The sequence below is a fragment of the Mobula birostris genome, chromosome 15, assembly GCF_030028105.1.
Source record: "Mobula birostris isolate sMobBir1 chromosome 15, sMobBir1.hap1, whole genome shotgun sequence".
NCBI classification, from domain to species: Eukaryota; Metazoa; Chordata; class Chondrichthyes; order Myliobatiformes; family Myliobatidae; genus Mobula; species Mobula birostris.
This window is the reverse complement of record NC_092384.1, coordinates 83,720,693-83,737,663: the sequence shown is the minus strand read 5'-3', so window position 1 is coordinate 83,737,663 and position 16,971 is coordinate 83,720,693. Positions and strand designations below refer to the sequence as shown.

Genomic DNA, 16,971 nt, shown 5'->3' with positions numbered 1-16,971 from the left:
GGGTGTGTCAGGTTGGAATGTGGCCTGGTTTCCCAATGTTTTGTCTCTATTTGGAATGCACATCAGGTTCATGTTTAATCATTTAACTGTACATGAATACAGCCAAATTAAACAGTATTCCTCCGGGGGGCAAGGTGCAAAACACATTACCAACAGTACACAAACATACGGTTACAATTTCAGAAAAAGACACAGTCACAAAGAAAAAAATAAGAGGGTTCAAAGAAGATTCACGAAAATGATTCCAGATTGAACAGCTTGTCATATGAAGAGTGTCTAATGGCTTTGGGCCTATATTCGCTGGAATTCAGAAGGATGAGGGGGAACCTCATTGAAAGCTTTCAAATGGTGAAAGGCCTTGGTGGAGTGGATGTGGAGAGGATGTTTCCTGTGGTGGGAGAGTCGAAGACCAGAGGGCACAGGCTCAGTATAGAGGGGCATAATTTTAGAATGGAGATGAGGAAGAATTTCTTTAGCCAGAGAGTGGTGAATCAGTGGAATTCTTTGCCACGGGCAGCTATGAGACCAAGTCTTTATATTTAAGGCCGAGGTTGACAAAATCTTGATTGGTCAGGGCATTAAGGGATATGGGGAGAAGTCAGGAGATTGGGGTGGGGCTGACAGGAAAATTTGATCAGACTGATGACATGGTAGAGTAGACTCGATGGGCCAAATGGCCTAATTCTACTCCTATATCTTATGGTCCAATGTATCCCAAGAGCCTGAGTAGCATGACTATAGATGGTTTTGGTCTAGCTTGTTCTTCCACTAAGCTGAGATGAGATACCAGTAAAGAATGTTTGAGCAACACACACAAAATGCTGGAGGAACTCAGCAGGCCAGGCAGCAACTATGAGAAAAAAGTACAGTTGACGTTTCGGGCCAAAACCCTTCAGCAGGACTGGAGTAAAAAGCTGAGAGGTAGATTTAAAAGGTGGGGAGAGAGGGGAGAGAAACACCAGGTGATAGGTGAAACCTGGAGGGGGAGGGGATGAGGTAAGGAGCTGGGAAGTTGATTGGTGAAGCAGACAGAAGGCCATGGAAGAAAGAAAAGGGAGTAGGAGCACCAGAGGGAGGCAATGGGCGGGCAAGGAGATAAGGTGAAAGAGGAATAAGGGATGGGAAATGGTGAAGGGGGAGCCATTACTGGAAGTTTGAGAAATTGATGTTCATGCCATCAGGTTGGAAGTTACCCAAACAGAATATAAGGTGTTGTTCCTCCAACCTAAGTGTGGCCACATCACGACAGTGGAGGAGGCCGTGGAGGAGGCCATGGATGGATATATCAGAATGGGAATGGGAAGTGGATTTAAAATGGGTGGCCGCTGGGAGATCCTGCTTGCTCTGGTGGACAGGGCATAGATGCTCAGTGAAACAATCGACATTGGGTTTCACCGATGTACAGGAGGCCACACCGGGAGCACCGAACACAGTAAATGACCCCAACAGACTCACAGGTGAAGTGTCGCTTCTCTGTGACCACGTGGGATTCTTCTGGATGCTGATTTCCTCCCGCATTCCAAAGACATACAGGTTAGGGTTAGTGTATTGTGGGCATGCTATGTTGGGGCTAGAAGCTTGACGACACTAGCAACCTTCCCCCATCACATCCTCGGACTATATTGATGCAAATGATATATTTTACTGTATATTTCAATGTTTTGATGTACATGTGACAAATAAATCGAATCTTTATCTTTAACTCTTCCAACAGTTGAGTGACCAGAACTGCATGTAATTCTCCAAATAAAGTTTCATTAATGTACAGGTACAGCTGTAATGTGACTGCCTAACTCCTGTACTCAGTGTACTGACCGACGATGGCCAGGATGCCAAGAGCCTCCCAGTGTTGTCCCTCCCAGCCCCAGGGGTGAGCTCACAGACTGGGCTCCCTGGCTAGTCCTTTGGCTCTGCGTTCTCCCCTTACGTGGAGCAGGACTGTGCAGTGCCTTTCACCCACACGGCACATCCTGGGATCAACAGACAAAGAACCCGCCTACTAGGCTGACGAAGCCCATCCACAATACTCCATCCTTCGGTCACCCCACAGGCATACAAGGTGTCACAAGTACCTTCATTGATTTGGGCAGCTTGGATCCCAGTGTGAAACCCTCCAGCAGTTTGCCGATGTATCCTGTCGGAATATCTGAGCCTGCAACACAGAGTGAATTAGGCTGGTGACAGAGGGGACAGGAGAGATGGTGTGGAGACCTGCACCCCTCAGTCTGATCCAGCGTTCATAGAACGTAGAATAGTTCATTGTTAACCTACTCCAGGATCGATCTAATCCTTCCCTCCTACACAGACCTTCATTTGTCTATCATCCATGTGCCTATCTAAGAGTCTTTTCAATGCCTTTAATGTATCTGCCTCTACCACCACCCCTGGCGAGGCCATTCCACTACCCACCAGTCTCTGTGTAAAAAAAATCTACTTCTGACATCACCCCTATATTTCCGCTAATCACCTTAAAATTATTCCGTCTCATATTAGTGTTATTTCTGCCTTAGGAAAAGGTCTCCTTCACTCCTTCATGCTGTTGAATCCAGGCAGTATCCTGGTAAATCTCCGCACCCTCTCTAAATCTTACACATCCTTCCTATAATGAGGATCTTGTCTTTAATCTCTCTCCTCTGATCTTAAACCTGTGCCCTCTTGTTTTCAATAACTTCCCCATTTATGATCTTATATACCCCTAGCAGGTCACCTCTCAGTGTTCCAGGGAATAACATCCAAGTCCACGCAACCTATGCTTGTAGCTCAGAGCCCCAAATCCAGGCAACACCCTGCATGTGATTTGTTATTAGCTTGTAAGCGGAGTTTGTTATTTTTAAACCCCAGCACGTAGATGTGATGACGTAGCATGTGAGTAAAATCCTCACATATTATGCTGGAAGAACGTAGCACAGTACAGGTCCTTCAACCCATGTCATGCTGACCTTACCTTACTCGAAGATCAATCTAGCTCTTTCCTCCCACACAGCCCTTCATTTTTTTTTTTTAAATCAGCCATGTGTCTATCTAAGATTCTCTGAAATACCCTTAATGTATCTACCTCTACCGCCACTCCTGGCAGCACATTCCACATACCCATCACTCTCCGTGTTAAAAAAAAATACCTCTGGCATCCCCCCATATTTCCACCAATCCTTTAACACTTTGCCACCTTATATTAATTATTTCTGCCCTAGGAAACAAGCCTTCTTCACTCCAAAGAGAAATGCACTCTAACCCAGGCAGCGTCCTAGTAAATCTCTCCAAGCTCTGCAAAGCTTCCACATCCTTCCAATACGGAGGTGAACAGAACTGAACACAATATTCCAAGTATGGTCTAACCAGGGTTTTTTATAGAGCTGCAACATTACAAGGTCTATTCTATTGTCAAAGCACGCATGTGCAATACAACTCTGATATTTGTCTTTTCCAAAATTACCTTACGGCTCTTGGATGCAATTCCCCAATTAATGAAGGCCAACACTCCGGACCTTCTTAACGACTGCAACTTTGAGCGATCTATGGAGTGGACCCCAAGATGCACTGCTAAAAATCCAGGCATTAATTATTAAACACAAAAGATTAAGCAGTTGCTAGAAATCCAAAGCAACACCGAAAATGCTAGCAGAACTCAGTAGACCTGCTCATTCCCCTCCACAGATGCTGCCCGACCGACTGAGCTCCTCCAGTATTTGTGTGTTGCTCTGCCTTCACGTTGCAACCCTTCAGAGGGGCGTCTCTTGTCCCACAACACGCCCCCATCTCATATCGTGCAGCAAGCTCCCACAACCCCAGACATCTCGACCTCACCTTTTCCCTTCCTGTGGATTTGTGGAGCAGTCCATCCATACAACCCGTCTCCCGTCTCCGCCTCACCCAACACCGAATCGTAACGTGAAAGCGAATCTCTGGCATAGATATCATCATCGTCCTCCTCCAGAGCCCCGACACCAAACGCCTTTCAGACATATTGAGAAGGAACACAACATCAAAATAGTGTTACCCAGCCTGAACTGTACAGTTCTATCCTCATCCTCACCTCCAACTATCACTCACTGACCCCCTGACCATCACCCACTGTCACCCCTCACTGACCCCCATCACCATCACCCACTGTCACCCCTCACTGACCCCCATCACCATCACCCACTGTCACCCCTCACTGACCCCCATCACCATCACCCACTGTCACCCCTCACTGACCCCCACCACCCACTGTCACCCCTCACTGACCCCATCACCATCACCCACTGTCACCCCTCACTGACCCCATCACCATCACCCACTGTCACCCCTCACTGACCCCATCACCATCACCCACTGTCACCCCTCACTGACCCCTATCACCATCACCCACTGTCACCCCTCACTGACCCCCATCACCAACACCCAGTCACCCCTCACTGACCCCATCACCATCACCCACTGACCCCCATCACCAACATCCACTGTCACCCCTCACTGACCCCATCACCATCATCCACTGTCACCCCTCACTGACCCCCATCACCATCACCCACTGTCACCCCTCACTGACCCCCATCACCAACATCCACTGTCACCCCTCACTGACCCCCATCACCAACACCCAGTCACCCCTCACTGACCCCATCACCATCACCCACTGACCCCCATCACCAACATCCACTGTCACCCCTCACTGACCCCATCACCATCATCCACTGTCACCCCTCACTGACCCCCATCACCATCACCCACTGTCACCCCTCACTGACCCCCATCACCAACATCCACTACCCCCTCACTGACCCCATCACCCACTGTTACCCCTCACTGACCCCATCACCATCACCCACTGTCACCCGTCACTGACCCCCATCACCAACATCCACTGTCACCCCTCACTGACTCCCATCACCATCACCCACTGTCACCCCTCACTGACCCCATCACCCACTGTCACCCCTCACTGATCCCCATCACCATCACCCACTGTCACCCCTCAGTGACCCCCATCACCAACACCCACTGTCACCCCTCACTGACCCCCATCACCATCACCCACTGTCACCCCTCACTGACCCCCATCACCAACATCCACTGTCACCCCTCACTGACCCCCATCACCAACACCCAGTCACCCCTCACTGACCCCATCACCATCACCCACTGACCCCCATCACCAACATCCACTGTCACCCCTCACTGACTCCATCACCATCACCCACTGTCACCCCTCACTGACCCCATCACCATCACCCACTGTCACCCCTCACTGACCCCCATCACCAACATCCACTACCCCCTCACTGACCCTATCACCCACTGTCACCCCTCACTGACCCCATCACCAACACCCACTGTCACCCCTCACTGACCCCATCACCATCACCCACTGTCACCCCTCACTGACCCCCATCACCAACATCCACTACCCCCTCACTGATCCCATCACCCACTGTTACCCCTCACTGACCCCATCACCATCACCCACTGTCACCCGTCACTGACCCCCATCACCAACATCCACTGTCACCCCTCACTGACTCCCATCACCATCACCCACTGTCACCCCTCACTGACCCCATCACCCACTGTCACCCCTCACTGATCCCCATCACCATCACCCACTGTCACCCCTCACTGACCCCCATCACCAACACCCACTGTCACCCCTCACTGACCCCATCACCATCACCCACTGTCACCCCTCACTGACCCCATCACCATCACCCACTGACACCCCTCACTGACCCCCATCACCATCACCCACTGTCACCCCTCACTGACCCCATCACCAACACCCACTGTCACCCCTCACTGACCCCATCACCATCACCCACTGTCACCCCTCACTGACCCCCATCACCAACATCCACTACCCCCTCACTGATCCCATCACCCACTGTTACCCCTCACTGACCCCATCACCATCACCCACTGTCACCCCTCACTGACCCCATCACCATCATCCACTGTCACCCCTCACTGACCCCCATCACCATCACCCACTGTCACCCCTCACTGACCCCCATCACCAACATCCACTACCCCCTCACTGACCCCATCACCCACTGTTACCCCTCACTGACCCCATCACCATCACCCACTGTCACCCGTCACTGACCCCCATCACCAACATCCACTGTCACCCCTCACTGACTCCCATCACCATCACCCACTGTCACCCCTCACTGACCCCATCACCCACTGTCACCCCTCACTGATCCCCATCACCATCACCCACTGTCACCCCTCAGTGACCCCCATCACCAACACCCACTGTCACCCCTCACTGACCCCCATCACCATCACCCACTGTCACCCCTCACTGACCCCCATCACCAACATCCACTGTCACCCCTCACTGACCCCCATCACCAACACCCAGTCACCCCTCACTGACCCCATCACCATCACCCACTGACCCCCATCACCAACATCCACTGTCACCCCTCACTGACTCCATCACCATCACCCACTGTCACCCCTCACTGACCCCATCACCATCACCCACTGTCACCCCTCACTGACCCCCATCACCAACATCCACTACCCCCTCACTGACCCTATCACCCACTGTCACCCCTCACTGACCCCATCACCAACACCCACTGTCACCCCTCACTGACCCCATCACCATCACCCACTGTCACCCCTCACTGACCCCCATCACCAACATCCACTACCCCCTCACTGATCCCATCACCCACTGTTACCCCTCACTGACCCCATCACCATCACCCACTGTCACCCGTCACTGACCCCCATCACCAACATCCACTGTCACCCCTCACTGACTCCCATCACCATCACCCACTGTCACCCCTCACTGACCCCATCACCCACTGTCACCCCTCACTGATCCCCATCACCATCACCCACTGTCACCCCTCACTGACCCCCATCACCAACACCCACTGTCACCCCTCACTGACCCCATCACCATCACCCACTGTCACCCCTCACTGACCCCCATCACCAACATCCACTACCCCCTCACTGATCCCATCACCCACTGTTACCCCTCACTGACCCCATCACCATCACCCACTGTCACCCGTCACTGACCCCCATCACCAACATCCACTGTCACCCCTCACTGACTCCCATCACCATCACCCACTGTCACCCCTCACTGACCCCATCACCCACTGTCACCCCTCACTGATCCCCATCACCATCACCCACTGTCACCCCTCACTGACCCCCATCACCAACACCCACTGTCACCCCTCACTGACCCCATCACCATCACCCACTGTCACCCCTCACTGACCCCATCACCATCACCCACTATCACCCCTCACTGACCCCCATCACCATCACCCACTGTCACCCCTCACTGACCCCCTGACCATTACCCACTGTCACCCCTCACTGACCCCATCACCATCACCCACTGTCACCCCTCACTGACCCCCTGACCATTACCGACACCCCTCAATGACCCCCATCACCATCACCCACTGTCACCCCTCACTGACTCCATCACCCACTGTCACCCCTCACTGACCCCATCACCATCACCCACTGTCACCCCTCACTGACCCCATCACCAACACCCACTGTCACTCCTCACTGACCCCATCACCATCACCCACTGTCACCCCTCACTGACCCCCATCACCAACACCCACTGTCACCCCTCACTGACCCCATCACCATCACCCACTGTCACCCCTCACTGACCCCATCACCAACACCCACTGTCACCCCTCACTGACCCCCATCACCAACATCCACTGTCACCCCTCACTGACCCCATCACCATCACCCACTGTCACCCCTCACTGACCCCCATCACCAACATCCACTGTCACTCCTCACTGACCCCCATCACCATCACCCACTGTCACCCCTCACTGACCCCCATCACCAACATCCACTGTCACCCCTCACTGACCCCCATCACCAACACCCAGTCACCCCTCACTGACCCCATCACCATCACCCACTGACCCCCATCACCAACATCCACTGTCACCCCTCACTGACTCCATCACCATCACCCACTGTCACCCCTCACTGACCCCATCACCATCACCCACTGTCACTCCTCACTGACCCCCATCACCAACATCCACTACCCCCTCACTGACCCTATCACCCACTGTCACCCCTCACTGACCCCCATCACCAACACCCACTGTCACCCCTCACTGACCCCATCACCATCACCCACTGTCACCCCTCACTGACCCCCATCACCAACATCCACTGTCACCCCTCACTGACTCCCATCACCATCACCCACTGTCACCCCTCACTGACCCCATCACCCACTGTCACCCCTCACTGATCCCCATCACCATCACCCACTGTCACCCCTCACTGACCCCCATCACCAACACCCACTGTCACCCCTCACTGACCCCATCACCATCACCCACTGTCACCCCTCACTGACCCCATCACCATCACCCACTGACACCCCTCACTGACCCCCATCACCATCACCGTCACCCCTCACTGACCCCCTGACCATTACCCACTGTCACCCCTCACTGACCCCCATCACCATCACCCACTGTCACCCCTCACTGACCCCATCACCCACTGTCACCCCTCACTGACCCCATCACCATCACCCACTGTCACCCCTCACTAACCCCATCACCAACACCCACTGTCACCCCTCACTGACCCCATCACCATCACCCACTGTCACCCCTCACTGACCCCCATCACCAACACCCACTGTCACCCCTCACTGACCCCATCACCATCACCCACTGTCACCCCTCACTGACCCCATCACCAACACCCACTGTCACCCCTCACTGACCCCCATCACCAACATCCACTGTCACCCCTCACTGACCCCATCACCAACATCCACTGTCACCCCTCACTGACCCCCATCACCAACATCCACTACCCCATCGCACCCCCCGCCCCAACACTGTTCCATCTCACACTGCCCTTCCTCCAACTCCCTCTAGGCGCAGCGAAGTCTCCATTTTAAGAGTCTCACTGCTGCTTCTATCCCCCACAGAACACTCTCGGCTGCTCCCTGAGGGAGGGACTCAGGCCCTTTCTCAACCCCAATCTCCACAAGCTCTCTTTCATGAGACACCAGACTCACCTGACCAGTGATCCCCACTTTCCTCTCACTGCTGGACTGGACATCACCCAGTAGGCTGTGAGACCGGTTGGAGTCTGTGTTGAACACACTGTCGAGCTCCTCTGTGGCCAGCCCGTACAATGCCCTGCGAGGATCAATCCCACTGTACCCCAGCCCACGCTGGTCATCCTTCGGTGTGAAGTCTATCGGTGTTACTTCCTTTGGTGCAAAGGTAATGTTTTCGGGAAGATACTCCTCCTCGTGCTCCTCCTACAGAGAGGCAACCAGCACTTGGTTACATTACACAGTGTCCTTAAAATACAGCAGATTCCTGTTAATTGGGGCAGTCACTTATTTAGAACAACTCTTAAAGAACAAAAACTAATCAAGAAAATAGCTGATATTCCCTGCATTTATTTGGGACTTAATTGGAATAGGAGATTGTTGCTGAACAGTTTCTAACTAGCATCAGCTGCATGCACCTGTGCGGCCATTAGACACTCCACTGTGCTCAGAGTGGACAGTTTTTAAATCGCATCAGTTGTTTTCGCTTGTGTTCGGACATAGCAATTTCTGTCACTGATAGTTGGTGAGAAATAAGCAATAAGACAATACATAACTATTTTGTGCTCTGCAATTTCAAGCACTCAGACTTGTAGATGCTAGAAAAGGCCGGGAGTGAAAATGAAACAATTTAGGAACTGCAAAGAATTTGAAGGTATTGACAATCACCTTGAATGTTACAATGAAAATGAAGATTTGGAGGATGCAATTGTCAAAAGCATTGTAAGATGGCAGTCCATTATCTGCACTCGGTTTCAATGCAAGAAGCATCAGAAACAAAGGGGATGAACTGAGAGCTTGGATACATACATGGAATTACGATGTAGTGGCCATTACAGAGACTTGGCTGGCACTAGGGCAGGAATAGATTCTCAATATTCCTGGATTTCAGTGCTTTAAAAGGGACAGAGAGGGGGAAAAAGGGGAGGAGGGGTGGCATTACTGGTCAGGGATACTATTACAGCTACAGTAAGGGTGTGTAATGTAGCAGGATCCTCTATTGAGTCAGTATGCGTGGAAGTCAGGAACAGGAAGGGAGCAGTTACTCTATTGAGATTATTCTATAGGCCCCCTGGTAGCAGCAGAGATACAGAGGAGCAGATTGGGAGGCAGTTTTTGGAAAGGTGCAAAAATAACAGGGTTATCATCATGGGTGACTTTAACTTCCCTAATATTGATTGGCACCTGATTAGTTCCAAGGGTTTAGATGGGGCAGAATTTGTTAAGTGTGTCCAGGACGGATTCCTGTCACAGTATGTGGACAGGCCGACCAGGGGGAATGCCATACTAGATCTAGTACTAGGTAATGAACCGGGTCAGGTCACAGATCTCTCAGTGGGTGAGCATCTGGGGAACAGTGACCACCGCTCCCTGGCCTTTAACATTATCATGGAAAAGGACAGAATCAGAGAGGACAGAAAAATTTTTAATTGGGGAAGGGCAAGTTATGACTCTATAAGGCTAGAACTTGCAGGTGTGAATTGGGATGATGTTTTTGCAGGGAAATGTACTACTTTTATACTTTATACTTTATTACCGCCAAACAATTCATACTAGAAAGTACAATCATCACAGCGATATTTGATTCTGCGCTTCCCGCTCCCTGGATTACAAATTTTAAATATTAAAAATAGTAAAAATTAGTAAATATTAAAAATTTAAATTATAAATCATAAATAGAAAATAGTAAAATGGAAAGTAAGGTAGTGCAAAAAAAACTGAGAGGCAGGTCTGGATATTTGGAGGGTACGGCCCAGATCCAGGTCAGGATCCGTTCAGCAGTCTTATCACAGTGGGAAAGAAGCTGTTCCCAAATCTGGCCGTACGAGTCTTCAAGCTCCTGAGCCTTCTCCCGGAGGGAAGAGGGACAAAAAGTGTGTTGGCTGGGTGGGTCGTGTCCTTGATTATCCTGGCAGCACTGCTCCGACAGCATGTGGTGTAAAGTGAGTCCAAGGACAGAAGATTGGACGTGGTCGATGTTTAGGGATCTCTTGCAGGATGTTAGGGATAAATTTGTCCCGGTGAGGAAGATAAAGAATGGTAGGGTGAAGGAACCATAGGTGACTAGTGAGGTGGAAAATTTAGTCAGGTGGAAGAAGGCAGCATACATGAGGTTTAGGAAGCAAGGATCAGAGTCTATTGAGGAATATAGGGTAGCAAGAAAGGAGCTTAAGAAGGGGACATGAGAAGGCCTTGGCGAGTAGAGTAAAGGAAAACCCCAAAGCATTCTTCAATTATGTGAAGAACAAAATGATGACAGGAGTGAAGGTAGGACCGATTAGAGATAAAGGTGGGAAGATGTGCCTGTAGGCTGTGGAAGTGAGCGAGGCCCTCAATGAATACTTCTCTTCGGTATTCACCAATGAGAGGGAACTTGATGATGGTGAGGACAATATGAGTGAGGTTGATGTTCTGGAGCACGTTGATATTAAGGGAAAGAAGGTGTTGGAGTTGTTAGAATACATTAGGATGGATAAGTCCCCGGGGCCTGACGGAATATTCTCCAGGCTGCTCCACGAGGTGAGGGAAGAGATTGCTGTGCCTCTGGCTAGGATCTTCACATCCTCGTTGTCCACGGGAATGGTACCGGAGGATTGGAGGGAGGCAAATGTTGTCCCCTTCTTCAAAAAAAGGTAGTAGGGATAGTCCGGATAATTATAGACCAGTGAGCTTTACGTCTGTGGTGGGAAAGCTTCTTAGATAGATTCTATGGGCATTTATAGAGAATCATGGTCTGATAAGGGTCAGTCAACATGGCTTTGTGAAGGGCAGACTGTGTCTAACAAGCCTGATAGAGTTCTTTGAGATGACCAGGCATACAGATGAGGGTAGTGCAGTGGATGTGATCTATATCGATTTTAGTAGGGCATTTGACAAGGTTCCACACGGTAGGCTTATTCAGAAAGTCAGAAGGCATGGGAGCCAGGGAAGTTTGGCCAGGTGGATTCAGAATTGGCTCGCCTGCACAAAGCAGAGGGTCGTGGTGGAGGGAGTACATTCGGATTAGAGGGTTGTGACTAGTGGTGTCCCACAAGGATCGGTTCTGAGACCTCTGCTTTACGTTATTTTTATTAACGACCTGGATGTGGGGGTAGAAGGGTGGGCTGGCAAGTTTACAGACAACACAAAGGTTCGTGATGTTGTGAATCGTGCAGAGAATTGTCAAAGATTGCAGAGAGACATTGATAGGATGCAGGAGTGGGCTGAGAAGTGGCAGATGGAGTTCAACCCGGAGAAGTGTGAGGTGGTACACTTTGGAAGGACAAACTCCAAGGCAGAGTACAAAGTAAACGGCAGGATACTTGGTAGTGTGGAGGAGCAGAGGGATCTGGGGGTACATGTCCACAGATCCCTGAAAGTTGCCTCACAGGTAGGTAGGGTAGTTAAGAAAGCTTATGGGGTGTTAGCTTTCATAAGTCGAGGGATAGAGTTTAAGAGTCGCGAGGTAATGATGCAGCTCTATAAAACTCTGGTTAGGCCACACTTGAGAGTACTGTGTCCAGTTCTGGTCGCCTCACTGTAGGAAGGATGAGGAAGCACTGGAAAGGGTACAGAGGAGATTTACCAGGACGCTGCCCAGTTTAGAGAGTATGCATTATGATCAGAGATTAAGGGAGCTAGGGCTTTACTCTTTGAAGAGGAGGAGGATGAGAGGAGACATGATAGAGGTATACAAGATATTAAGAGGACTAGATAGAGTGGACAGCCAGCACCTCTTCCCCAGGGCACCACTGCTCAATACAAGAGGACATGGCTTTAAGGTAAGGGGTGGGAAGTTCAAGGGAGATATTAGAGGAAGATTTTTTACTCAGAGAGTGGTTGGGGCATGGAATGCACTGCCCGAGTCAGTGGTGGAGGCAGATATACTAGTGAAATTTAAGAGACTGCAAAACAGGTACATGGAGGATTTTAAGGTGGGAGGAGGTATATGGGAGATAGGATTTAAGGGTCAGCACAACATTGTGGGCTGAAGGGCCTGTACTGTACTGTACTATTCTATGTTCTGTGTTCTATGAATCTGTGCTGATTTTGTTCGTTTACAGTCAATCAAAAGAACAAGGCAGTGTAGAATGGATTAATTCATCTGTCAATAACTATAGCAAACTAATATACAGTTTTATAGAACTGCAATATTATTGACAGTGTTCTAACTTTTGTATTTAATTTAAATACATAATTTCAATTTGTTACTCAATTACATGGTAGTTTGTCCTTTTTGACAATTTTCATGAAATTTTGGCGAATTGGGGCAGCCACTTAATTAGGCCAAAATGTACTGATCCCGACGTGTCCCAATTAACCGGAATCCATTGTATTCAGTATTATCTAACTGGGAAAAGCAGGGCATAAGACATTGAAAATTGTGAGCACGTGGCCAAGTGGTTAAGGCATTGGACTAGCTACCTGAAGGTCGTAAGTTCGAGCCCCAGCTGAGGGAACATGTTGTGTCCTTGAGCAAGGCACTTAACCACACATTGCTCTGCGACGACACTGGTGCCAAGCTGTATAAGTCCTAATGCCCTTCCCTTGGACAACATCGGTGTTGTGGAGAGGGGAGACTTGCAGCATGGGCAATTGCTGGTCTTCCATACAACCTTGCCCAGGCCTGCGCCCTGGAGAGTGAAGATCTTCCAGGTGCAGATCCATGGTCTTGCAAGACTAACGGATGCCTTTAAAGACATTAAATGGCACAGCTTGCAAAACTAAGTTGTACACAGTAAATTATTGTCATAGATACTGAGGTGGTGAAATACATGTCTTGTAGTCTGTTCATACAGATCAAATCATTAGAGTATTGAGCTAGTACTAGGTAAATCAATAACAATGCAGGTTTAAGTCTTACAGTTACAGAGAAAGCGTAGAGCAGGTCATAACGAAGTAGATTATGAGGTCAAGGAACCCTTTTAGACAAGGGAATCTTTCAATACTCTTATAATGGCCTGGTAGAAGCTGACCTTGAGCCTGGTGGTATGTACCTTTTGCCCAATGGAAGTGGGGACAGAGAGTGTGTCCGGGTTGGGTGGAGTCTTTGATTATGCTGGCTGCTTTACTGAGGCACAGTGAAAAGATTTGTTTTCTCTGCATCCGTACGTATCATTTTATTAAACAACACACTGATGTGAAACAAGGGAAAACAATAATAGAATGCAAGATGAAGTGTTACAGTAACAAAGTGCAGACAGTAAGATGCAAGGCCGTAACAAGGTAGATTATGAGGTCAAGAGTCCATTGTTATTGTACTGGGGAAGTATTCAATAGTCTTATAACAGGGGCAGAAGCTACATCTCGGTACATGTGGCAATAATAAATCAATACCATATGCACTGGGATTAAGGAAGTTGAAACGACATGGGACAAGAATGGAGACCACACTACATACCTGTGATTGTTGCCAATCTTCATCGGGCAGGGAACAGCCATACACCTTCACACCAGTATCTGTGTGGTGAATAACATGAACAGTTGGTGAAAATGAGTCCGCTGTATGTTCTCAGCTCTTCGGAGGTGTATAACTGTTCAGGCAGACAATGAGTGATGTCTGACCGTGGGCCCATGTGATCCTTGCTCTGCACTGGGTGTCTCTTAATCCAACACATGCTCAGGGGCAGAACTGTGCTTGGGGAGAAAAACATAAGACCATAAAACACAGGAGCAAAATTAGGTCATTTAGCCCATCAAATCTGCTCCCCATTCAAACATGGCTGATTTATTATCTCTCCCAACCCCATTTTCCTGCCTTCTTCCTGTAAGATTTTACACCTTTACTAATCAAGACTCTGTTAAATATATCCACCAACTTGGCCTCCACTCCCTTCAGTGGCAATGAAATCACACAAGAACTGCCAATCTGATTAAAAGGTAGGTCCTGTTGAACCTAAGCTAATCCTTCGGTTCAGCAGACTGCTAGACAAAGCACATCCTCCATTCTGATAAACTATTCACACATCCACTGGCTCTCTCAGCCACCCCACAACACAGCTGATCATAGTCATAGAGTCACAGAATACTACATCACAGAAACAGGCCCTTCAGCCTATCAGGTGCTGAAGTACTCAACCTGGCAATTCCTTGTAAATGTTCTTTGCACTCTTTCAATCTTATTTACATCTTTCCTGTAGGTAGGTGACCAAAACTGCACACAATGTTTTATATTAAGTCTGCCAATGTCTTAGATCCCACTGCATGCTTTGATAGTCTTCCTCGCTGTCCACTACACCCCCAATCTTGGTGTCATCTGCAAATTTGCTGATCCAGTTAACTACATTATCATCCAGATCATTGATATTGATGACAAACAACAACAGCCCAGCACTGATCCCTTCGGCACCAATAGTCACAGGGCTCCAGTCAGAGGGGCAACCATCTACTACCACTCTGGCTTCTCATGTGAACTTTCTGTGTCATCCCAAACGCCAAGCAATTGAACCTTCATGACCAATCTCCCATGCGGGACCTTGTCAAAAGGCCTTGCTGAAGTCCACGTAGAAACCATCCCCTGCCTTGTTTTCATCAACTTCCCTGGTAACATCCTTGAACGTCTCTGTGATTGGCAGCACACTGCCTACCAGACACAAAACCATGCTGACTATCCCTAATCAGTCCCTGTCTATCCAAATAATCATACATCTAGTTCCTTAGATATATTTAAAGCAGAGGGTGATGGTACTTAATTAGTAACAGCATCAAAGTTATGGGGAGAAGTCAGGAGAAAGGAGTCGAGGGGGCAAATAAATCAGCACTGATTGAATGCAGAGCAGACTCGTTAGGACAAATTGCCTAATTCTGCTGCTATGTATTATGGTCTTAGTGTGATCAATAATTATTCCTCACCATCACTGTAACAGGTCACCCACTCAGTGACACACTGTCTCCGTTGAACCTTATGACACAAGTTAGAAGCCACAAAAATGACCTCATTGTCAAAATGACTTCATCACCTTTGAGACAACCCAATCTCTGGAAGATGCTACAGTGATGCAACATTCTTCCTACTTCTAGGGGTCTTGAAACCTAAACCAGTCAGGAGCGACAGTGGCACACACAAAATGCTGGAAGAACTGAGCAGGTCAGGCAGTATCTATGGAAACAAATAAACAGTTGAGATTGCAGGCCGGGACTGCTAAAAGGTCTCTGCCCAAAACAGCAACTGTTTAACCCTCTCCATACATGCTACCTGACCTGCACAGTTCCTCCACCATTTTGTGTACGTTACTCTGGATCTCCAGCATTCTGGAAATTTCAGCAAAGCAAGGCTTAAAATGGTGTGCTACCAAACAGAGTGCAGTCACTTTGTGTAGCCTTTCTCTGTGTGAAAGTTCACTAAGGCAATGGTAAATGGTAAACAGACAGAGACATAGGGCAGTCACCCAGGATGAATACCCACTGAAAGCCGAACTTTTGTATAGCCTTTCTGTTCAAACCTGGAAACCACGGTCACTGAACTCACCAAGACAAGATATAGATGCAAATGAAGAATCCTTACAGTTAGACAGTTATTCAAGTACTATTGGCCTTAAACACGAGGATTTAGTTAATACCCTGAGATATGCATTATGACTGGTATTTAAATATGCAAATGATAGGGTTGAGAAGTGCAGTTTCTGTTGGATCAATTCTGTATGAAAATCACATTTCTTCACTCAAACTTCACAGCAGTGTGGTAACAGGCTATTCTTCTTGTGTACATGTAAATAAATTGTGATTGAGTGCAAGTTGTCAGAGTCCAGTTAATTGGTACAGACAGCATTTCTCGTATTTAGAAGTGATAGTGGGATGGTCTCACCAGTCTGCTGTCTTTGAGCCTTTCTCTTCACACGTGGTCCTAATCCTTGGCCCTCTTTCCAGCCCATTTTCCGCAGCAGCTGCACACCAATTGTTACCCTGCA

The 16,971-nt window shown here is 49.0% G+C and overlaps 1 protein-coding gene across 3 annotated transcripts in view; it reads right to left on the bottom strand.

The window, feature by feature from the left end:
* The window catches only part of gpatch1 (G patch domain containing 1), a 72,714-nt gene that overhangs the window by 40,304 nt on the left and 15,439 nt on the right, over positions 1 to 16,971 (bottom strand). For all 3 annotated transcript variants that reach the window (XM_072280023.1, XM_072280024.1, XM_072280025.1), the window contains exons 5-9: positions 16,869 to 16,966; positions 14,466 to 14,524; positions 9,044 to 9,292; positions 3,805 to 3,952; positions 2,073 to 2,152 (exon numbers count right to left, since the gene is read on the bottom strand). In XM_072280023.1, coding sequence (XP_072136124.1) covers positions 2,073 to 2,152; positions 3,805 to 3,952; positions 9,044 to 9,292; positions 14,466 to 14,524; positions 16,869 to 16,966 — 634 coding nt within the window. The remainder of the gene's footprint in view (positions 1 to 2,072; positions 2,153 to 3,804; positions 3,953 to 9,043; positions 9,293 to 14,465; positions 14,525 to 16,868; positions 16,967 to 16,971) is intronic.